General features: G+C 41.5%; 1 protein-coding gene across 4 annotated transcripts in view; it reads left to right on the top strand.

Annotated features, from left to right (window-relative positions):
* The window catches only part of NADK2 (NAD kinase 2, mitochondrial), a 60,278-nt gene that overhangs the window by 5,230 nt on the left and 33,883 nt on the right, over positions 1–21,165 (top strand). For all 4 annotated transcript variants that reach the window (XM_039543249.1, XM_039543250.1, XM_039543247.1 and 1 more), the window contains exons 2-4: positions 17,986–18,074; positions 19,033–19,121; positions 20,976–21,057. In XM_039543249.1, the coding sequence (XP_039399183.1) occupies positions 17,986–18,074; positions 19,033–19,121; positions 20,976–21,057 (260 nt within the window). The remainder of the gene's footprint in view (positions 1–17,985; positions 18,075–19,032; positions 19,122–20,975; positions 21,058–21,165) is intronic.

Below are 21,165 nucleotides of genomic sequence, written 5' to 3'. Positions count from 1 at the left end.
GTTTACACACCTTTCTGCCTTGAAAAGATTACTGTTGGTTTTTTATACATGTTTAATGTTCTGACTGAATATCCAAGGTTCACCTTTTGGATAGAACTTTTTTTTAAATTGAGAAATGGTCTACATTGATCAGATCAAGAGACAGTTTATTACTTCCTGTCTGTATAGCTGAATGAGATGGAAGTGCAGAATTCAGGATGGGGAAGTACTTATACGGGAGAAGTTCTCTTTCCTAGTTGTCCTGCATGGAAATCCTATATGCCTAACTGCAACAACTTTATAACATGTCTCTTCCATTTTATCATATCGTTTCCTGTCCAGAGAGCAGAATTGTTAATATTAGCATTTCAAGAGTCACTGTTGAAGTTCAAGAAAGAACTTTGGCTACGGCTGACATACATTGTCGCTCAGAGGTGTGAATTAGCCACCTCCCCGAGCAACCTAATTTATGCCAATTTACGCACCAGTGTGGGTATGCTATGTCAGCGGGAGAGCTTTTCCTGACAGCACAGCTACCAATGCTCACGGGCTGGAGTAATTAACATTAAGTGATTCTGACTTCACAGGGAGAAATGACATAGCCACAATAAACTGTTTAAAGGTGGTGTGAATAGTGTTTTCTCCTGCTTGAATATTACATTAGAAATATCAGGAAAGTCAAGTCTGGTCTTCCCTTTTGCTGGAGGTAATATTGGGGATCATTTAGGATGTTTTTTTGTGATCCCTTGCCTTAACTCTTATGTGGCAAAGAGGTTTTGAGAGTGCCTGAGTCACACTCTTCAGTCCCACTGCCTTTCAGTGGAAGTCACTTTTGAAAATTTTACCCTGAATATTTAATGTTTCTTTGTCCATTGTTTAATCATTTAAGTTAAATGCTTTTTAACAAATTTTTAAACTGTGTGACTAAAATTTTTTCCTGTCATTGTTCGGCTTTTACATTCTTGGCCTTTGTTATCATTTCACTAAATCTCCAGTTATCAGTCTTTCAAGCTAGATGGGACCTGAATTTCTAATGTAAATTAAACACATATGAAAACATTTCATAAAGAAAAACCTTTCAGGCTTTCTTTATCATTTGATCCAAAAAAAAAAAAAGCAGCCCCCCAAAAAGGGCACATGCCCATTCCAGCCTCTCCTACTGTGCTGTGGTGCCACACTAAGCTCTGTACGTGGATGAGTACACTTTTGTATTTGTTGACAAACTAATTGTATTAAATTTCTTCCCATTCCTTTGTTTCCATGACCTCTCCGTATGTTATGTACTTAACTGTTTACTCAAGCATTTACCTTCCAGTAACTATCCCTTTAAAACCCAAATCGTTGTAAAAAGGAGAAATCCTCTAACTTTTACCATTCTACTTACCTCTAACATTTCCATCATCTTGAACAGTGGAATTAATCACTTTCACTATTTAGTGATGGTGGTCTTAAAAATGTACTCAAGATTATTTTTTGCTCCTTATTGAATGTGTCTTATATGGGGTAAATAAATCCTGTCAAGCAAGTGCTTCTGGAGATAACTGCATGTTGGACATATGTATGCGAACTTCATTGCTCTATGGTAGGTGACTTCACAACCTGAGGAAATTATGGTTGTCAGCTTGTCCTTAATCCAGTTTCCTGTCATCTCAGGAAGAAAAGCCTTCAATGAGTTAAGGGTTTGACATGAATGAGCAAAAATAAAGACACTAGACTTTAGGCTTCCTGTTCTAGCTCTTCATTGTGTCTAATTATAAACTTGGATTGCTATCAGTTTTATCCAATATTCAAGAACAGTATGTAGTGGCTAAGGGCTCCGTTACAGGGGATGTATAAACTGTGGTATCTATTTACAAACTAGTAACTAACTTGGCATTGGTAGGATTTTTAGAACTATGTATGCATCTCAAAGCATTCCATGGGATTTAATCATTCAGTTCTCATTAATGTCAGTGGTGCAGTCTTTAGTATATCAAGGGCATCAGTAGTCCCACCAATCTCAATCAGGAGAACATTGCAGGAGCTTCCAAGAAAGACCGCCTACCTGCAGCATCTGCTACTGGATAATAATTTTGATGGTGAGCCCAGAACCCTGAAGTAGATCAGACTAAATCTACCTTTTCAGGGACAATCTTGCTTTTCCTCTCTGTATGTAGTTGAATTAATTTGAATTGGGTGTTGAAAATGGAAATAAAAGTACTTGATTTTTGTGTTCAATTTGTATAGTTTCCTATCCTACTCCGATATGAAAATGCTGAGGTGAAAGTTTCTTTTCTAAACAAAGTAGGAGAAACTGAAGTCCTGCACCAGTATCAGGGAAATACCTACTCCCAGTTCTTCTAATTTTAAAGATAAAAGATCTGTCTCTCTATTAGACTAAAGAAAGCTGAGCAAATTCATTCTGAGGTTCAAATGTCACATAATTGCTACTGCTATCTCTTATTGAGTTCAAAGGACTGGTTTAGGGTTGTTTACCTGAGAGTCCTCTTTAAGTAAAGCTTCACACAGGAAGTACCTCAGATTATGAATAGGGAATGATTACTACCAATAAAAGGTATTTCTGTTTGGCTTTGCTAATGGCTTTCTAAGACTTTACCAAATGCCTGGCAGACGTGTTAGCTCACCTAAGAAGAACAAATGCAGCCTTGTGGTTCAGTTATAAACTGAAGCTTTTGGCTATCAGGGCTCTATGCATGTGTGGTGCCTCTTCAACAGACTGTGAATGAAGTTCTTAAAGTTTTTGTGAGGAACTACAGTTATCCTTCACTTAACACTGCTTTCTTGATTTAGACAGGGCTGCCCAGAGGATTCCGGGGGCCCGGGGTCTTTGGCGGCGGGGGGCCCTTCCGTTCTGGGGCCCGCCGCCGAAGTGCCCCGAAGACCCGCGACGGGGACCCCCCCCCACCGCCGAATTACCGCCGAAGCCGGACCTGCTGCTGAAGTGCAGCCCGGTCTTCGGCGGTAATTTGGCGGAGGGGGGCCCCCACCGCGGGTCTTCGGGGCACTTTGGCGGCGGGTCCCGGAAGGGAAGGGCCCCCCCGCCGCCGAATTACCGCCGAAGACCGGGCTGAACTTCGGCGGCGGGTCCCGCTCCGTCTTCGGCGGTAATTCGCCGGCGGGGGGTCCTTCCGCCCCGGAGCGGAAGGACCCCCCGCCGGCGAAGACCGGGAGCAGAAGAAGCTCCTGCGCCCGGCCCCGCAAGAGTTTTCCGGGCCCCCCGGAGGGAGTGAAGGACCCCGCTCCGGGGGCCCCGAAAAACTCTGGTGGGGACCCCTGTGGGGCTCGGGGCCTGTGGTAAATTGCCCCTCTTGCCCCCCCCTCTGGGCGGCCCTGGATTTAGAAGCGAAGTCTAATCCTCTTTGGAAGTACAGTCCTTCAGTCTTTAAATGCTCTTCACGTGCTTTCTGTGGTCACTGCCAAGAGTGGAGATCCACTTGAGCAATTCACATTGGAGGAGAAAAGGCTACTTGCCTGTCACTTGAGTTCCTCAAGCCTCACTATGCTGCTTCAGTTATCAAATGGTATTTTTCTTTGGAAAGGAACTGCAGGTGATTGGTAATGCAGTCACTCATATGCTTGCACCAGACATTTGGGTCTATAGCTATGGCTACACACAAAGCTTACAGGAGTAGGGTGCTGTACAGCTGATAGTGCAGATGCTCTAAGATGATGGGAGAGACTTCTCCTGTCGACTGAATTACTCCAGCCCCCACAAGTGGTGGTATAGCGCTGACCACACCGGTGCTTAGGTTGGTGTAACTTACTTCACTTGGGGGGGGGGGGTATTCAAACCCCTGAGTGACATAATTTATAATGATGGAAGTGGTAGTGTGTACACAGCCTTAAAGAGTGTACAGTAGAACCTCAGAATTACAAACACTGTGGGAATAGAGGTTGTTGCAAACATTTCAGAGTTAGTAACTGAACAAAACGTTATGGTTCTTTCAAAAGTTTACTACTGAACATTGACTTAATACAGCTTTGAAACTTTACTACGCAGAAGAAAAATGCTGTTCTTGACCATTTTAGTTTAAATGAAACAAGCACAGAAACAGTTTCCTTGTCAAATATTTTGTTAAACTTCCCTTTTTTTTTAGTAGCTTACATTTAACACAGTACTGTGCTGTAGTGTATAGTACTTGCTGCTGGTTTTTTCTTTTTTTTTTGTCTGCTGCCTGATTGTCTGCTTCTGGTTCCAAATGAGGTATGTGGTTCACCGGTCAGTTCATGACTCTGATGTTCATAATTCTGAGGTTCTACTGTGTGTGGATGGCTCTAACAATTGCCTTCTAGATGGATCCTGGGGGCTCATGACACCAACACAGGCACTCGAGAGTGCAGATAAATAAAGGCAATATGCTTGGATTCCTCCAACACATTCCTGTTCAGTAACTTTGCTTTCTTACAAACAGCTTCTGGCTAGAAATTTAAGTTAATAGGGCAATACTGGAATTCTTCCTGGAAAGATTGTTTGAAGAGTTATTCGCATTTCCCACTCTACCAAAATCTTTGCATCCAGAGCTGAAAACTTACCATAATGCCATATTTTAAAAATCAGAATGGAGCAATCCCAGTCACTTTGAAGCTTAACAAAATTGATTTGAAAATTTGTGCTACTGCAATTCTAGATTAGCTTTTATAATGAACTAAATTATAAATGCTGGCCTCTTTTTAAATGCCACAACTGGTAGAGTATCTTATTTGAATTTTACAAAAGTGCTATACGCAAAAATATTGAAGATTTAAGGTCCTGATTCTGCAACCACTTAAGCAGGTGTGTAATTTTAGTAGCATGAATAGTCCTGCTGTCTTCAGTTGGGCTACTCATGTGCTTAGCTTTAAGCATATGCATAAGTGTGTGCAACACCAATGGTTAAAATAACATTTTCATTAAACTTAATGGCATAAAATCTTTGTAAATTAAAAACAAAATTGTTTCAGTGTTAGAAATAATTTTATTTAGCTTTTTAATGCTTTACAGTTATTGTGAATTTTTTATACACTTGCTAAAATTATCAAATAACTTTGGAGCACAAGTTCTAATGACCTCAAACTGCAAATCCTGATGGAGGAGTATACCTTGGCAGAACATTTCAGCTTTCTTGACTTGTGGCAATTTAATATCAAATTCAATTCTCGACATGAAATTTCATAGTGAAAAACTATGTAAAATCTAAAATTATAACAATTAGGAAACTAAAGAAACAAGTGTTAACATGCACTTTAATAATTTAAGACAATACGTTGGGAAGGAAGTAAAGAATTAAGAAAATGTTAGAATATCATTACATTTTAATAATGATTTTTGTCCATTTTAGAAAAAATACACTGCTTTGATTCAGCGTTTAGAAAGTTACTCAAAAGAATTAAAACAGCCAGCCTAATGACACTCTTGGGACATAACGTGAAAATTAGGACTAATGTCGGTCTACCTGGGATTGTTTTGCCGTAATTAATAAAACTACTGCATTTTTTTTTTTACAAGTGCAAAACCTCTTTACAGGACCTTCATAATTTTTGTATTTGACTTGTAACATTTTTCTTAAGAAGTTAAGATTAGCTCAGTAATAGCAATATGCTTAATTTTGTTGACTAGCTACAGACATTTCTGGCAATGAGACATTAGGAACTATTTACATCAGCAACTGTCAAAGAGAAGAATAGTTTTGTAGCTAAAGCACAGGACTTAATCAAAACCCAACTTCTTTACGCCAACCAGTACTGTAATTTTGAGTAAATTACTTCTGTGTCTGTGAAATAGGGGATAAATGATGCCTGCCTTACATGGGTTCTCTGAGAATCAGTTAATTGTTAAAGTGCTTTGAGATCCCTTGAAAAGTGCTAAATAAATGCCAACTATCAGTGGACCAGATTGTTGGTCCATTTAGTCCAGGGATCAGCAACCTTTCAGAATTGGTGTGCTGAATCTTCATTTATTCACTTTAATTTAGGGTTTCGTCTGCCAGTAATACATTTTAATGTTTTTTTAGAAGGTCTCTCTCTATAAGATTCTATATTATATAACTAAACTATTGTATGCAAAGTAAACAAGGTTTTCAAAATGTTTAAGAAGCTTCATTTAAAATTAAATTAAAATGCTGATCTTACGCCGCCGGCCTGCTTAGCCCGCTGCCAGCCTGGGGTTCCATTCACCTAGGCTGGCAGTGGGCTGAGCGGGACCGAGGGCCGGGACCCCAGACCGGCAGTGGGCTGAGCAGCTCAGCCCACTGCTGCTCAACCAGTTGACGGTTTGGGGTTCCATCCGCCGGCTCCTGCCAGCTAGGGTCCCGGCTGCTGGCCCCACTCAGCCTGCTGCCGGTCTGGGGTCCTGGCCCTGCCCACATAGAGTGGGTACCTACCTTCTCCCTGGTTTTAGCCCATTCTCTTCCTCTCTCTCTGCACTGAGCTGAGGGTGGGAGTGCACTGAGCACAGGGCTGGGGGTGAAGGAGCAGGCTGGGGGTTGGGGTTTAGGGTCTGGCCAGGAGCTAGAATGAGGGAGGGGGCTCAGGGTTGGGGCAGGAGGTTTGGTTGTGAAGTACTTACCTGGGCAGCTCCCATTTAGTATGAGGGGTGCAGGTGGGAATGTGGGGGGGGAGGTGCAGGAGGAGGATGCAGGAGTCAGGGCAGTGAGATGGGGGTGTGGGAGGAGGGTGCAGGAGTCAGGGCAGGGAGTGTGGGGGAGCTGGGTATGTGTGGGAGGTACTGGAGTCAGGTCTGGGATCATTGGGGGGGCAGGGGGCTTGGTGTGTGTGAGGGTGGTGCAGGGTTCAGGGCAGAGGGCTGGGGGAGTTTGGGGGGTTCAGGGCTCAAGGCAGAGGGTGTGGGGGTGGTTCAGAAGTCAGGGCAGGGGGCTGGGAGCACCCCCACGACTCCAGCCAGCACCCCCAACCCCCTGCCCTAAGTGGCTCACGGCAGGGGGCTGGAGAGGACATGCCCTGATTCCACTCTCCTTCCCCAAGGCCCCATCCCCGCCTCTTCTCCGGAGCAGCGTGGTTCTGGCTCCGCTTCTCCCCTTCCCTCTCCAGGGCCATCAGCTCTTCGGGCTGCAGGGAGGGAGAGGAGGAGGGGCAGGAACCCAGCATGCTGGGGGAAGAGGTGGGGGAGGAGGGAGCTTGGCTGCTGGTGGAGGCTGCCCTGCAGCAGCAGCCAGCAGGACCAAGCTTCTTCCCCCTGCTCCCGCAGGAGAGAGTGGTGAGTGGGGGGCGGAGAAGAGTAGGCTGGGTTGGGCAGGATTTTTAATGGCGCATTGATGCCTGCCTGGGTCCCAGCCGCTAGCCCCGCCAGTGGGTTCGGCAGTGGGCTGAGCGGAGCTGGCGGCCGGGACCCCCGCAGGCAGCAGTGTACCATTAAAAATCGGCTTGCGTGCCGTCTTTGGCACGCGTGCCATAGGTTGCCGACCCCTGATCTAGTCAGATATTCTGTCTTCATTGGTGTCCCATAGTTGATTCAGAGGAAGCTCAAATTACCCACTGACCCCAGCAAGCAGTTAGCCATTCTCATATTTGAGCATAAGCCATCAGATATTTTTGGCTATTAGAGCAAGAGTTCTTGTGTTTTTCATAGTGTTACAATTGCAATCATAACATCCCTGTGACAGTTACTACAATTGCTTATGTAGAAAACTGTGAACTTTTTTTCAAAGAGGATATATTCATTGCATTAATCAGTTTGTTCACTCTTTTCCATCTCCCCCTTCCATGTATTCTACTTCTCTACCTAGTCCCTTTCCCCATTTCACTTTCCTTACTCTTTGTATGTCTCCCTCTCCCTTGGCTACGTTGACTGATGGTCATGTTTCCTTGTCCTTTAGATGTTCCTCTTGCTGTTTTCTTCTCTTCCTCGTATATAGCATCAGCCCATACTAGAAGCGCCTCGGCTGGCTCACTTCCAGCTGCTCAGTAGGTCTTTAAGCTCCTTGTAATGTACACTCTGGAACAAGGCTGAAATCTAGTACCGTGATCAGCCAGCTGTTTGTGGGTGCCTACAGGTGCTCTGTAAACCATAGCTTTTATTTATATTATTATTTCAGTATGGTATCGTAAATATTCTGTATGTGCAGTATTCAGCCCATTTGAACAGCCAAGCCTTTTAAAGCATTTGAACATTCTGGTCTTTACTCTTGTCTTTGTACTGTTCACCTTGATGGGCCCAAAACATTCAGTAGTTAATATGCTCCATCACTCAAGTGTTATCATTTATGAAGGATTTCAGAGTTTAGTACCTGAAGTCTCTGCTAGCTTTTTTAAAATAGATATATCTATGCAGTACTATATCTATCTGATCTGGATTGAATGATCTTTTTGAATTTAATGAAATCCACAGATTACCCAGGTTGTAGAATCCAATATGCCATTATGTTTTTAAAACTTGTCAACCAGAATTGGCCCGTTTTTACAGACTTAAAATACTTTTTACATATGCTTTCTAGTAGAAGCCATCTTTGAGACAGTTACTAGATAAAGAAACTTTCTCTTTTTTTGTTCTGAACTTAAAAGGCCTAGGATTTTAGCTGGTACGATTTTAAAGGCAATCAAAATCTGGAGGAAGAACTGTTTAGATATCTTTCTGCTTGTGTAGTTAAAGTTGGCAGTGCACTGTGGATCCTGTAAATAGCTTGTTTTTATTTCTTGATGCCTGAGTGCTGGTAACACTAAGTACTAAGATAACAAAAACAACCTCTTCCCCTCCCACCACCATTTACGTGTATGTATTATAGGTAAGGCTACAAATTGGTCATGGATTCCATGATTTTAAGTGACCCCTGCGACTTCAGCCCCGGCAGGGCTTGGACTCAGGCTGTCAGCCATGGGCAGTGGTGGGGTTTGGGCTGCCATGATTTATCGTTTTATTGCCCATGAACTGCCTGTGACTTTTACTAAAAATACCCATGACAAAATCTTAACCTTAGTTATAGATGGTGCAGGTAGCAACACAGGTAGTTAAGTTTGCCTGACATTTACCATTATAAGACCCTGTTTCAGTTACTTATAACTCTGCCAAATTTAAACTGTTTGGGCAGAAATTTTCAATACCAGGTGTCTGACTCAGGCTGAATGTTTTTTGGAAAATTTCAGGTAAAATGGTTCATCCATTTCTGAGAATAAGATTAGGGAAAAATACTTTCTTATCCATTTTACAAATCTTACATCTGTTTCACTGAAAAGCTTTAGTGCCTATATATGGAGAAGGGACTTGATATTTGGCAAGGGGGTGCTGGTGTTTGTGGCAGGGATGTGCTTCTTGATATTCCTGTAGAAGAATTGCTCAGATTTGGCTAATTTATAAGCCTCTGAAAAATCTGTTTGCACATGCTCAAAGGTTTGTTGGTTCAGCTGCTAAATTGTGAAGGTACCATTCCCTCAGAGCTCTCATGTGACAGACTGCATGTGCCATCACCTCCGGGGTTACTGAGTATGCTCCAGCCCAGGGCTGCAGGGACTTTCCCTGTAACTTCTCTCAACAGTTGGGGACCACTGTGGTGCCAGTACTGGAACCAAGAGCAGGCAGATTCTTCAGTGTTCTCATTGGTCCCGGAGCTGGTGCCCAGGCAGCGAGGAGGCGGCATCCTGACTCTAATGTAGAGGTGTGAGGGGAAAGGAACAAGAGATGGGGATGTTGGGCAGGAGCTGGGAGGGATAGCAGCAGGGAGGGGACAGGACAGGTGCAGTAGAAAGAAGGAGATAGACTGAGGGCACAGGACCAGGAGAGTCTAATCAGTAGACCACATTTTCCTAGAGATGAGGGTCATTATGGTTCCAAATGATGAAATTTTTGTTTTTTCAATTTTTAAACTATTTACATTTTTTTTGGTTGTTTGGATGTGATTTCTTACGTTAAAAGAACATTAAAGTGGCAAAGTCAGGCATTCAAAAGTTAGGAAATGCCATAATTAAGATTGTCTATGCAGACTTAATCCATCCTCCTTGTGCATCTGTTATGATGCAGTCATTAATTACACAATCACATATTTTTGCACAGGGCCTGTGCCTCATTCTGTGCTGAGGATGGATGGTGCTCAGGATCACTATTCAGTATTTTTTTATCCACATTGTGTGTCCTCATGTATCTACTACACATTATCCAAACTCTACTGTTGTTAATTTCTTCCAGGCTTTTCTACAGTGTTCTTTTGTAGTTTTTGTTTTTTACAAACATTGATGAATTTACCTTCACAATGCTCCTAGGAGGTGGTGGTGTTATGTCCCAGTTTACAAAGAAGTGTCAACTGATTTTGGTTGCCTGATTTGAGAAGCCTAGGAGCTGGTTTTTTGGATTACTTAGTATTTTATAGCACTTCATATGTTCAGAGCAGAGCTTGCATTGATCTTAGTTGCAGTTCAGCACTTTCTGCATCAAACTCCACGTGTCTCATGTTCAGTACCCAGAAAATGAGGAATACACACAGGTCTGCTGTGCAAATGTTTGTTTACAGGTTATATCCAGCTTCACATAAAAATTCTGTGGCAGAGGGAGGAATAAAAACCAATTCTCCAGGAGGGCAGTAAACTCTCTAAACCATTAGGGAGAGAGTTTCTTTTCCTGCCATCTTCTCCTTCACATTCCAACTTTTGCAACAAATGATGCAGAAGCACTGCAGACAACAGTCTTCATTACACAACCCTGATTCATTCCCATAGTATCTTCAGTTCTGTGCACTGAATGAGGCAGGATCCTGTGGAAAAAAATAAAATTTGATTGTGTCATTGAAGATTGTATCATAATTTTATGCACAGGGGGGCCAAGTTAAAGTTGCCAATTTAATAATTTGGGCATTTCCTAATTTTTGAATGCTTGACTTTGTGACCTAAACATGCTTTTAATGCAGGGGTTCTCAAACTGGGGGTCGGGACCCCTCAGGGGGTCGCGAGGTTCTTACATGGGGGATCACGAGCTGTCAGCCTCCATCCCAAGCCCCGCTTTGCCTCCAGCATTTATAATGGTGTTAAATAGATACAAAAGTGTTTTTAATGTATAAGAGGGGTCGCACTCAGAGGCTTTCTGTGTGAAAGGGGTCACCAGTACAAAAGTCTGAGAACCCCTGTTTTAATGTATTATTTTCAGATCTCTCTCTCTCTCTCTCTCTCACACACACACACACTCACACTCACACACTCTCTCTCTCTCTCTCAAAAATCAAGGCTGAGGGGGGTATTCGGTACATAATTGATTTTAAGCATACATGTTTTTAAGACCTCCAGTTCCCATTACACATCCCAGGCCGCTAGTTTCTGTGCAACATGCAGTATGCTGCAGATGCAATGAGTACCATTGACTTATGTTCAGCCTCTCCACAAGTATGAAGCAGGCACTGATCAGCTAGGGGACTGAGGTCATTTAAGTAGTGTTGATTTTTTTTGTACCAAATGCCATAGTTTTGCAAGTTATATCTTAGTATAAAAAAGCTTTGATTATATCAGCTATTGTAGTTCAGGGACTTCTTTCCAGTTCCCACGTAGGCACGTACACTTGATGGAATGCGTGGTGATCCATACCTACCTTGGACTGGAAATGAAGCACTGTGATTAAAATGGTGTTAGTACAAATGAACAGAACTCTGACTGGAGAAATACAAACAGAACTAATGATATGGATTTCAAATTCCACATAGACATAAAAAATAGGAATACTAAAGGTAATGCCTGGAGACCTAAATACTGATCAGAAGAATCAGCAGAAACCTCATACGTTCATTTCTCTGACCAGCAAGGAATGAGCTGACCCAACAGACTTAATTGAATATTGTTTACCAAAAATAATTAAAAGGCTTTAAATAGAACTTGTATATTCTGCCTAAGGATTTCTAATATACCTGTCATCACTGCATAATCTAAGTCAGTAGTCCCCAACCTTTTTCGTCTGGCGGGTGCCAGGCGAAGGACCGTGGCGGTGGTCGAGCATCTGGCGAAATTCGGCGGCATTTTGGCGGCGACACCTCTGGATGATGCTGCTTGTCGGCAGCAAGCGGCGTCATCTAGAGGCGTCACCGCTAAAATGCTGCTGAATTTCGGCGGATGCTCACCCGCCGGCCAGGATGCAGGCGCATTTAGATGCCCCCACAGGTGCCACGGCGCCCATGGGCACCATGTTGGGACCCCTGATCTAAGTATTGTTAAGATATTTAGAATTCCTGTTGTGACAGGTCTATCTAAAATAAGACCATTATTACTTTAAAAGTTCTTACCAGCAAGTAATACAAGCACTCAGAGAAGCATTAGTCAAAACCTCATTCACCAGACTGTTTTGTTGTTCTGGAAAAGGAATAAAAATTCTTGCGCTCTATTGGCCCATCAAAATAATTAGTGTTTGAAATAGGCTCCTGTACCCAGCAATATTAATAATTGCAATACAATGGAAACATATTTGATCCAGCAAGAACAGTGAGTAGAACTTTTCAGATGATACAGTACTTTTTTCTAAACGTTTTTGTTTTACAGTAACACTGATTACAGGTGACTTTAGCTTGTCAGTATCTTTAACATTAACATTTTTATTTCTCTTTTGTTTAAAAAACTCAATATATGGGCTCCATGTACAGTAACTGCTTCTATATTTGAATGGCTTACTTCTATCACCAATTGCTTGATTCCCCTTTCTGTTAGGAAATAGGGCAGTTGACTTTAGTCAGCCTCTTTTTTTTGCAGCTGTTAGCTTTCCATCAGGATTTTTTCCTATGAGGTTATTCACATCCAGATGTGTCATCTTGTACTTCCTGTCAGGAGTCTTGCTTTCTGCTAATTATTTAAAATGTATTACTCATACAAAAACAACTAGAAAAAATGTGTTCAGGCATCAGCCCCCTATGCTTCCCCAAAGGCAGGCTTTAGGACAGCATGAAGATTGTTACTCTGGATGATACATAAGCCTGCTAATAAAGAGTACATATTTCCAACATGCCTTTTAATTCCCCATCACCTCCTTAGCTTTCTGCACGTTGTCAAAAGAGTGAGAGCAAGTGATTTGCCCAAGTTCTTGGGAGGTTCATGGCAAAGCTGTGACTGGAATAGAGATCTCAAGTCTCCCAGTCTTGCTTTGTCTATAAGCACATTTCTTCCTCATTATACTTAAATTGAGTAAGCACATTTGTGCTTGAAGTTTCCATTCACGCCTGTTGTTTGACAATCTGAGTTTAGTATAGCACTATAGAGAGTACAGGAAAGAATAGATATATTACAGATATATTACCAACCTTGATGTAAGGTAAAGAGCTGGCCTCTCTGTGTTTCTCTTATGTAACTGGTGGGAAGCCAGCAGTTTGCATTCCCTGAATTTTCTTTTATGTGGTGTGAGACAAAAAACCTCCCTTTTGGAGGGAAAATTGCTTTCCCACGATTAATTATCAGTCCTGGAACATAATTAAATCATAGGTACCCCTTATTAATCACCCAGTCTTGTTTATACCAGACTTCTATAGACACATTTTTTTTTATCAGTTTGAGGGGTTTTCCCCTAGACATCTATATTCCCACAGACTTGGAGGTACCAGAAACAATGAAGTAGATCCCAGTACTTGATCACATGAAGTTCCTCAATACAGGTCACTCAGGATATGTCTACACAGGGATAAAAGACTCACCGCATGCCTATGATTGTCCTGCGGCAGCTAACTTGGGCTCGCGGGGGTCGGGCTCCAAGGCTAAAAATTACTGTGCAGACATTTGGGCTAGGGCTGGAGTCAGTTCTGGGACCCTCCATGTTAAACTCCATTTGCATATCTTTCGTTGCAATATAAATACTGGTTATTCTGGTTAAGCTGTCTAATAATACCAGATGGGCAAAATATTCCTTTATTTTTCATAATGACCTAAATTCAAGGTTTTCTTTTGCATCAAAGTGTTTGAAATTACCAGCTCTGTAGAAGAGAGAGAGAATGGTGAACTCAGGTTTTAAATGACAAGACTTTCTCTGGGTTTGTAAAATAATTAAAATATATTTACAGAGCATTTTGGTTGTTTAACTAGGCTGATGTGCGCTGAAGTTGCCTAGTAAAGAGCACATTTTTACATGCTCCAGGCTTGAACCTATGTAATGGTCTTAACCAAATACTTTTTAAATATTAAAGAATTTTCAGTGCAACACTATTCTTTGAGCTATACCTCTAAGATGATACAGAAAAGCTTAATGCAAGGCAGTATTACTTTATTGAGTATTGTTGAGCTTGATCAAAGTTTCTGCGCTGTTGCGCTACTGTTATGACTGTGTGCCAGTCTATAACATTTTTCCTGTAATATGTGTGAAATTCATTTCCTCTGACACCAATTCCTATTTTTTAAAAAAGCACTAAGGCTTATACTAACAAAATACAGTTGAGAGAACTGTTGCCATATACCTTCACCCAGTCCCTAACCCGCTCTCTATTGTACTAAGATACATAAATCAGTTGTAATGGGTACTTCAGCTTGCTTTTTGCAGCTTGAGGGCAGAAGTAGATCCGGCAGCTGGGAAATGGCCTGGCCCCTAAAGTTCTCTCCAGTTTAATCTGCCTCTGCAGGGACAGATAGATTTCCCAGCTGAAGAGCTTTTCTAAGGGAAATTCCAAACTTATTTCAAATTTCTGATTAACCATTTGGCTCAATGTGTTTGTCTGACTTCCAACCGTGTCCCAGGGCTGCTATTGCCTTTTGGGAAGATTGTCCCCTCAGCTCTGCTTCCCCTCTGAAGTGTTTGCAACAGCTGGAAAGCAGCAGAGAGAGCTGTTTTGAGAAAGCCAAAGACAAAAGGAAAGGTCTATGAGTCCTGCTTCACTCTCACAAGCATCTGGTTAGAGACCTCCAATGGCTCTGTGAGCGACATGTTGTCCCCTCATCCACCTTAGCCCAGTCTGTGTGAGGTCACATCAGCTGCTTTCCCTTGAGCAGGAAAGGAGGTAGGATTGGAATAGTTGGTTTCATGGCAAGAAGCTTCCTGTCCCCTTGGGAACAGGGATGGAAGGGCAGTGTTCCAGATGGAAAATCATGGAATTCTCTGGAATCCACACCAGCAATCAGTGTCCCTGACTGCAGAGCTCAGGAGTCTCTGCTTTCTCTTGGGTTGTAGATGGAGGATACTGGACACAGCACAAACACTGCAAATGCAAGGGTGTTGTAAAGGGCTTTCAGGCTCAGCTCCCTCCCCCTTATATCACCTCTGTAACAGGTCTCCCAGGAGAAACACAGACCCTTCTGGACTACTGTAAATCCCATACAGTGGATGGTGGTAGAACCTCAGGAGAGTCCATTCTTGAACCCCAGTACCCTAAAGAGGCCCAGAAGGGGCCACTGTTGTGAAGAGAAGACAATAAGACCAGCTTCCTTTGGGGCAGGGAAATCACTAGCCACTTGAAATAGTTTTGGAGCAATATCTGAGACTTATTTTGCTTCCCAGGATCATGAGGACAAACTCCCCAAGGAGATGGAAACCAAGTTCTGATTGTATTTCTCAGCTCACCTTCAGAGGGTCACATGGCAGATTAATGCAGATACAAAGGGAATTCATTGTCCTTAGGGAAGGAAGGCCAGCTGTCCAAATCACAGCTAGGGGATCATGTAATTTTCTTTTTAAAAGGAAAAGTCTTATTCCTGTATTGGGTCCCCTTCTGTTTATTTTATTTCATGTGAGTTTTATTGAGAATAACTTTTGTACAATGTCTGAAGACACCTTTTCAATGCCCTTTAGGATGTGTTGAAAAATCTTTAGATACTTAGTCTAGCTTCCTGTTTCTTTAGATTCTTTATTATCTTGAGCTGTTAGACTGCATGGAGTAATTAGACTGAGATTATGATGTAAATAGATCACAAGTGTACATGTCAAAATATTAGTTTCCACTTGATTAATTTTTAGACAGAAAGGTAATTATTTAGAGTAATGCCACCAAATCACTGTTTGACACTTTTGCATTTATAAAATATTACACTCTGTAGTAATTGGCTGCTTTAACTATGCAGTGGGTCTTCAGATGTGCTTTCATAGGGGAGGTAAGGAATATCATACCACACGGTGAAGTGTATGTTGAGTTCTGTAGCCATCAAATGTGTAGGGAGACAGTGAATGACAGGCACCATATTGGGTCTTGACAGAAATTACTATTAATTTTTATTATAGTGCTTAGAGGCACCAGTCTGGATTTTTGGGTCCCATTGTGCTAGAGACTGTACGAACACACAATGACAGGCCCTGCCACAAAGACCATCCAGCCTAAAGAAATAAGATAAAGGGTGAAGGGGAAAAATTGTGGTATACTCATTTTACAGTTGGAAAAACAGAGACACAGATGAACTGATATGCCCAAGTGTGACGTTCCCCTGGTGTTATCTGGACCGGTGATCTGCTAGGTCACTTCAATCCTCAACTCTGGGAGCCAGCCATAACCTGCTCTGCTGTGAGAACCCCCACTCCCGGACTGTTCATGCACAGCCTCTACCATGTAAGCTGCTCCCAGCTACGTGAGAGAGCATTTTTGGCCAGCCGCGGCTTGGATTGTGCAACCGAATGACACTAGTCACTATCTCTGGTCCCAGACACAACCTTAGGAACCTCCGTCTTGCAGTGTCCAGTTATGCCCGCTGGACACTGCAAGCTTATATGAGTTTGTCAATTTAACAAAGAAATTGATATGTACCAGGCTTGTTATCCCAAGGGGAGTCTCTGACATGCTTCAAAGCAAACACACTGCTTCAGGTAGAATAAACAAAGTTATTAACTACAAAAATAAAAGCAAAATGCATTCTAAGCTGATCGTAACACTTTCAGTGTCTTTACAAACTTAGATGCTTCTCACCACAAGCTGGCTGGTTGCCCTTCAGCCAGGCTCTCCCCTTGGATCAGTGCTTCAGTCGCTTGGTGCTGGTGTCTGTAGATGGAGGTGGAAGACAGAGCATGGCAAACATCTCTCCCTTTTATCATGTTCTTTCTTCTCTCTTGACTTTGTGCCCCCCCCAAGTCAGGTGAGCGTTACCTCATTGTAATCCCAGACTGACCAAGGAAGGGAGATGACTCATTTGAGAGTCCAACAGATCCTTTGTTGCTGCCTAGTCTAGTGTCCTTTGTTGCTGTGAGGCTGGGCTGGGTTTGTCCCATACATGTCCTGATGAGGTGTGAACTGCCCCTCTGCTCCTGGAGAGTTTTGCCTGGGCTTGTTTTAAGCCATGAGGACACATTTTCAGCCTCATGACTCTATACATGAAATTACAACCTATAACAAGAATGCTCAGTGCATCATGAGTCTTCCGAAGACACCTGACATGACAAACTTTGCATTGGATACCACACAATCATAAGGATTAACATGCGGGTACAGGGTGTTCCCCCAAGGTACAGAGCGTCACACCAAGATCACATGGGAAGTCTGTGACAAAGCTGGGAATTGAACTTGATGTCTTGAATCCTGGTTCTTCATCACAAAACCACCCTTCCTTGCAGCTGGGTGCATTCCTCTGTAGTATTAAATATCTGAACAGTTCTTCAAAGGGTACTGAAAAGAGATGCTCCTTAATAAATCCCATAGCTGCTTTTCAAGGAGAGAGTGATGCTAGAATAAACTGTTAACTATTTACTTTATCTTGTGTTTGGTACAGATTGTTTAGAAAATCTGCTATGGGTCCCAGGGACAAATTTCAAAAGCTGTTTGTTTTTTAAGACTGTACATTTTTATACAGGAGAGAATGTTGTTTATAACTCTGTTAGGCAACTTTGTTCTTATCTCAAACATAGCTTGAAGAATATTATCTCCTTTTGGCTAGCCATGCCAAAAATAATATAATTATCAGCTATATAGAACAGGATTGTTTCAGAGTTTTTTTTTCTTGTTTTTTGCCCTTTCCTCCTGTTCTGCAGACAGGTTTTATAGCACAATATTCATTTGAACTCTTTTCGGATTTAACTGATAATCATAATCCTAATTCTCAAATGCATTCTGGTTTGTTAGTCTTAAATTAGTACTTTAAATCAGCATGTGTTCATTTTCTGTTTACTTTATCTAATAGCATTCTCTATAATGATTGGCTGCTTCAAAGTCACTTTGTCTTCTACAGCTTGCATTGAAGGGATCTAACTACGGTGGACTACTGGAGCGACATTATATTCATACAAAAAATGTGGAGCATGTTGTAGACAGTTTACGGTAAGAGCATACAGATTAGTGATGGCCTGGAGAAGTTTGGTTTGTGACAGACTAAAATAATTTTTCACTAAATATATCTGGGGTGACCAAATGTCCCTGAAGTCTGGGAATGTCTGATTTCAAGGTCTATACTGTATTATTTTATAAGATCTTGCATCCTATATCACAAACCCTTGCTCACTCAAGCTGTTTGCACTGGTGATGTTGACTGGCTGGCTGCCTTGTCACATTGGTTTCAAAGACCATTCCTACCAGGTCTGTAGCATGTTGTCCTCTTCCTGCTCTACCCATGAGATCTGTTTCTTTAGATTCTTTATCAACTTGATCTATTACTCCATATGGAGTAATTAGACTGAGATTATGATGTACATAGATCACAGGTGTACAGTGTATAGTGCAGCCTGGCCCCAGGACCTGTAAAGTAAATAAGATAACACTTTAAATGTACAGTACATTGGTTGATCAGAAGTCAAATTGTAGTAAATGGAGATAGTCCCTTTTAAACATGAACGCTGAAGTGAGGGGTTTTTAAAGGAAGAGTTTGAATAAAAAAGGCGGTGATTTCTGGTTAGACCAGGTGTATCTAGTGCATGAAGTTTCTGGCTAGGGCAAACAAATGACATAAATGTTAGTGATTGTGTACAACAGTGGAACAACTTAGCGAAATACCTTTCACAAAACTGATTTAATTAAAATGTTGTGTACCTAGCCTTTCATACACAAGGCATTTTAAGTCTTTTAACTATTTTATACTTACTCCCCCCAGGATAATAGCTAACTCATTATATTAACTGTGTGGTACTAGTTCATATTATATAGACCATGTCAGAGTACATTGATCAACAATATTCATAAACTAAATATAATTTTAACTTAAAAAACTGCACTTCGTATTCCCCTGAAAGATTGAATTAGTATGCTATGTGGTTCGTTGTCAAATTCTCTCTTTATCTTTTAGGAATGAGCAGATCGAGGTCCGTCTTGTTAAACGCCGAGAATATGATGAAGACACAGTTCGATGGGCAGATGCTGTTATATCAGCAGGAGGTATTAACTTGTGCCTGGGGAAAGGGGTCTTGGATTTAAGTAAATTTTAATACATGTGTTTGAAGTAGTATGGAGAAATAAAATGCTTCACTCATAAGAAAGTATACCCATTTATATTGAAAGTATATCTGCTATAATTAATTTGGCAAAAGTAAATCAGGGCATAATTAAATGGCCCACTTACCCTCTTTTCCCTCTTGCTTTAAGTTTAGATTTTTAGGAAGTGAACACAAATACTTAGTGGCTTTGGGGAAGTTTGTGTGATACAGCATGAAATATGTAAATTGTAGAATTGAATAAATGCTCAACTTGTGTAAAAAGCAAACAGTATGTTCTGCTAGAGACTCTCATGCATAGGTGTCTGTGGTAATAAAGATGAGCAATTTATTTTTCTCCCACTGCTTTCGCTTTCCCCCTAAACCAAATCTCTTGCTCACACTCACATTCATCCAGTTAGCTTGATCATTGAACTAAAATAGTCACCAGAAGACTAAACCCACTAATTCAAAGACTGATCATAAAGAGGGGAGTCCCAGGGCAAAACATATACCCTGTCAGCTGTTGGGATTCTTTCCAGGTAGTTGTCCCTAGATGCTTCTTATGGGTTTCATCTTTAGTGTTAGCCTTTGCATAGTAGGTTTTTGACAAATTTAAAGGCCTCCAAATCCCCTCTCCTGCAAGCTGGGAAGAACAGTCTCTCTTCTTCATCCATGCAGAATTTCTTTGTTGCTGCAAGGGGGCTCTGGTCTCTGCTGCTCTACCTCTTTCCTGGTTGCTGCTTTTGAGGGAACGTCTATTACTTTTTCTCCTTCCGTTAGCCTCTGACTTTTGGTGGTCCTCCCTAGTGATAGCTCCACTACCCACCTGTGCTGCTGCTTATTGCTTTCTAAAGTAGCAACAGAGAAATTGACCTGATTCTTATCAGTTTCAAAGCTGCATACACAGTTCTGAGTAGCAGCAGTGAAAACTGATGGAATTCTGTTTTTTACTTTGTTGGAAAAACTATAATTATCAGGAAAGATACTGGAGCTGTTTGCAGTGTATTCTTGGGTCTATATTCATACTTGCTCACGTTTGGAAGATCCTCTTTACAAACATGAGGGCTAGAAATTTAATATATATTTTCAAATGAGAGCTTAAAATTTAAAGAAGTTGATGGTACATACTTTGGGAAAGATTCCTACTTGACCTGAGTGGTGGATTTTTAAAGCCCTGTTATTAGGGAAACATCTAAGACGTCTGTTGGATAATAAACAACTGGAAGCCATAATTTAAAAAGAGAACATCGTGTACAGTTGAAGCAGAACTAAAACCCAGATACTATTTCTGAAGTGCATGATGGATGTTAGGAATTGTATTACAGATGTACCTTATTCTCCCCTCTCATATTGGTTGTAGTTCTGATAAATAATTAACAGCCTCTTTTTCTTAGAAAAGGTAGCCTAGAAGTTTGGCTTTTCTTAAATTCCAATTTTCGTTAACATATAAAAACCTCCACAGATGCTAATCTAAGATTTGCCAATGCAAAATATGTTGTCCAAGCATCAGATAAGTGGTGCTTTCAGTGCTTCTCCATTGTGCTTCTTATAAACCTTGGATTTTCACTGCAATTCTGAATTCATTTAATATCATGGCAGTACCCAACATTCAGTTTGAAGGCCAGACAAATGTTTTCAGTGCAGAAGAACAATTCACTGTTCTATTTTTGTGCAACCTATTTAACCTACTGCCTGTATAAAAACATTAAAAATACGATTGCAACGTTAATGTCTGTATATGACACTCAGTTTAGTTTGGAATACTTAAATTCTTAAGTAAAAGTAATCAGCTGTTCTTTATGCTGTTTTTCTTTAGGTGATGGTACAATGTTGCTGGCAGCTAGTAAAGTCTTTGACAGATTTAAACCAGTTATTGGAGTAAATACTGATCCAGAAAGGTAAGAACAACACATTTGGGAAAGCAGTCTCTCTACTTAACGTAAACCACTGTACTGTACATACTACCTAGAGTACAATTATTACACAGTGTGCAATTTTAGTTATCA

The sequence above is a fragment of the Mauremys reevesii genome, linkage group 6 (assembly GCF_016161935.1).
Source record: "Mauremys reevesii isolate NIE-2019 linkage group 6, ASM1616193v1, whole genome shotgun sequence".
Classification (NCBI taxonomy): domain Eukaryota; kingdom Metazoa; phylum Chordata; order Testudines; family Geoemydidae; genus Mauremys; species Mauremys reevesii.
This window is presented reverse-complemented; position numbering and strand designations above follow the sequence as displayed.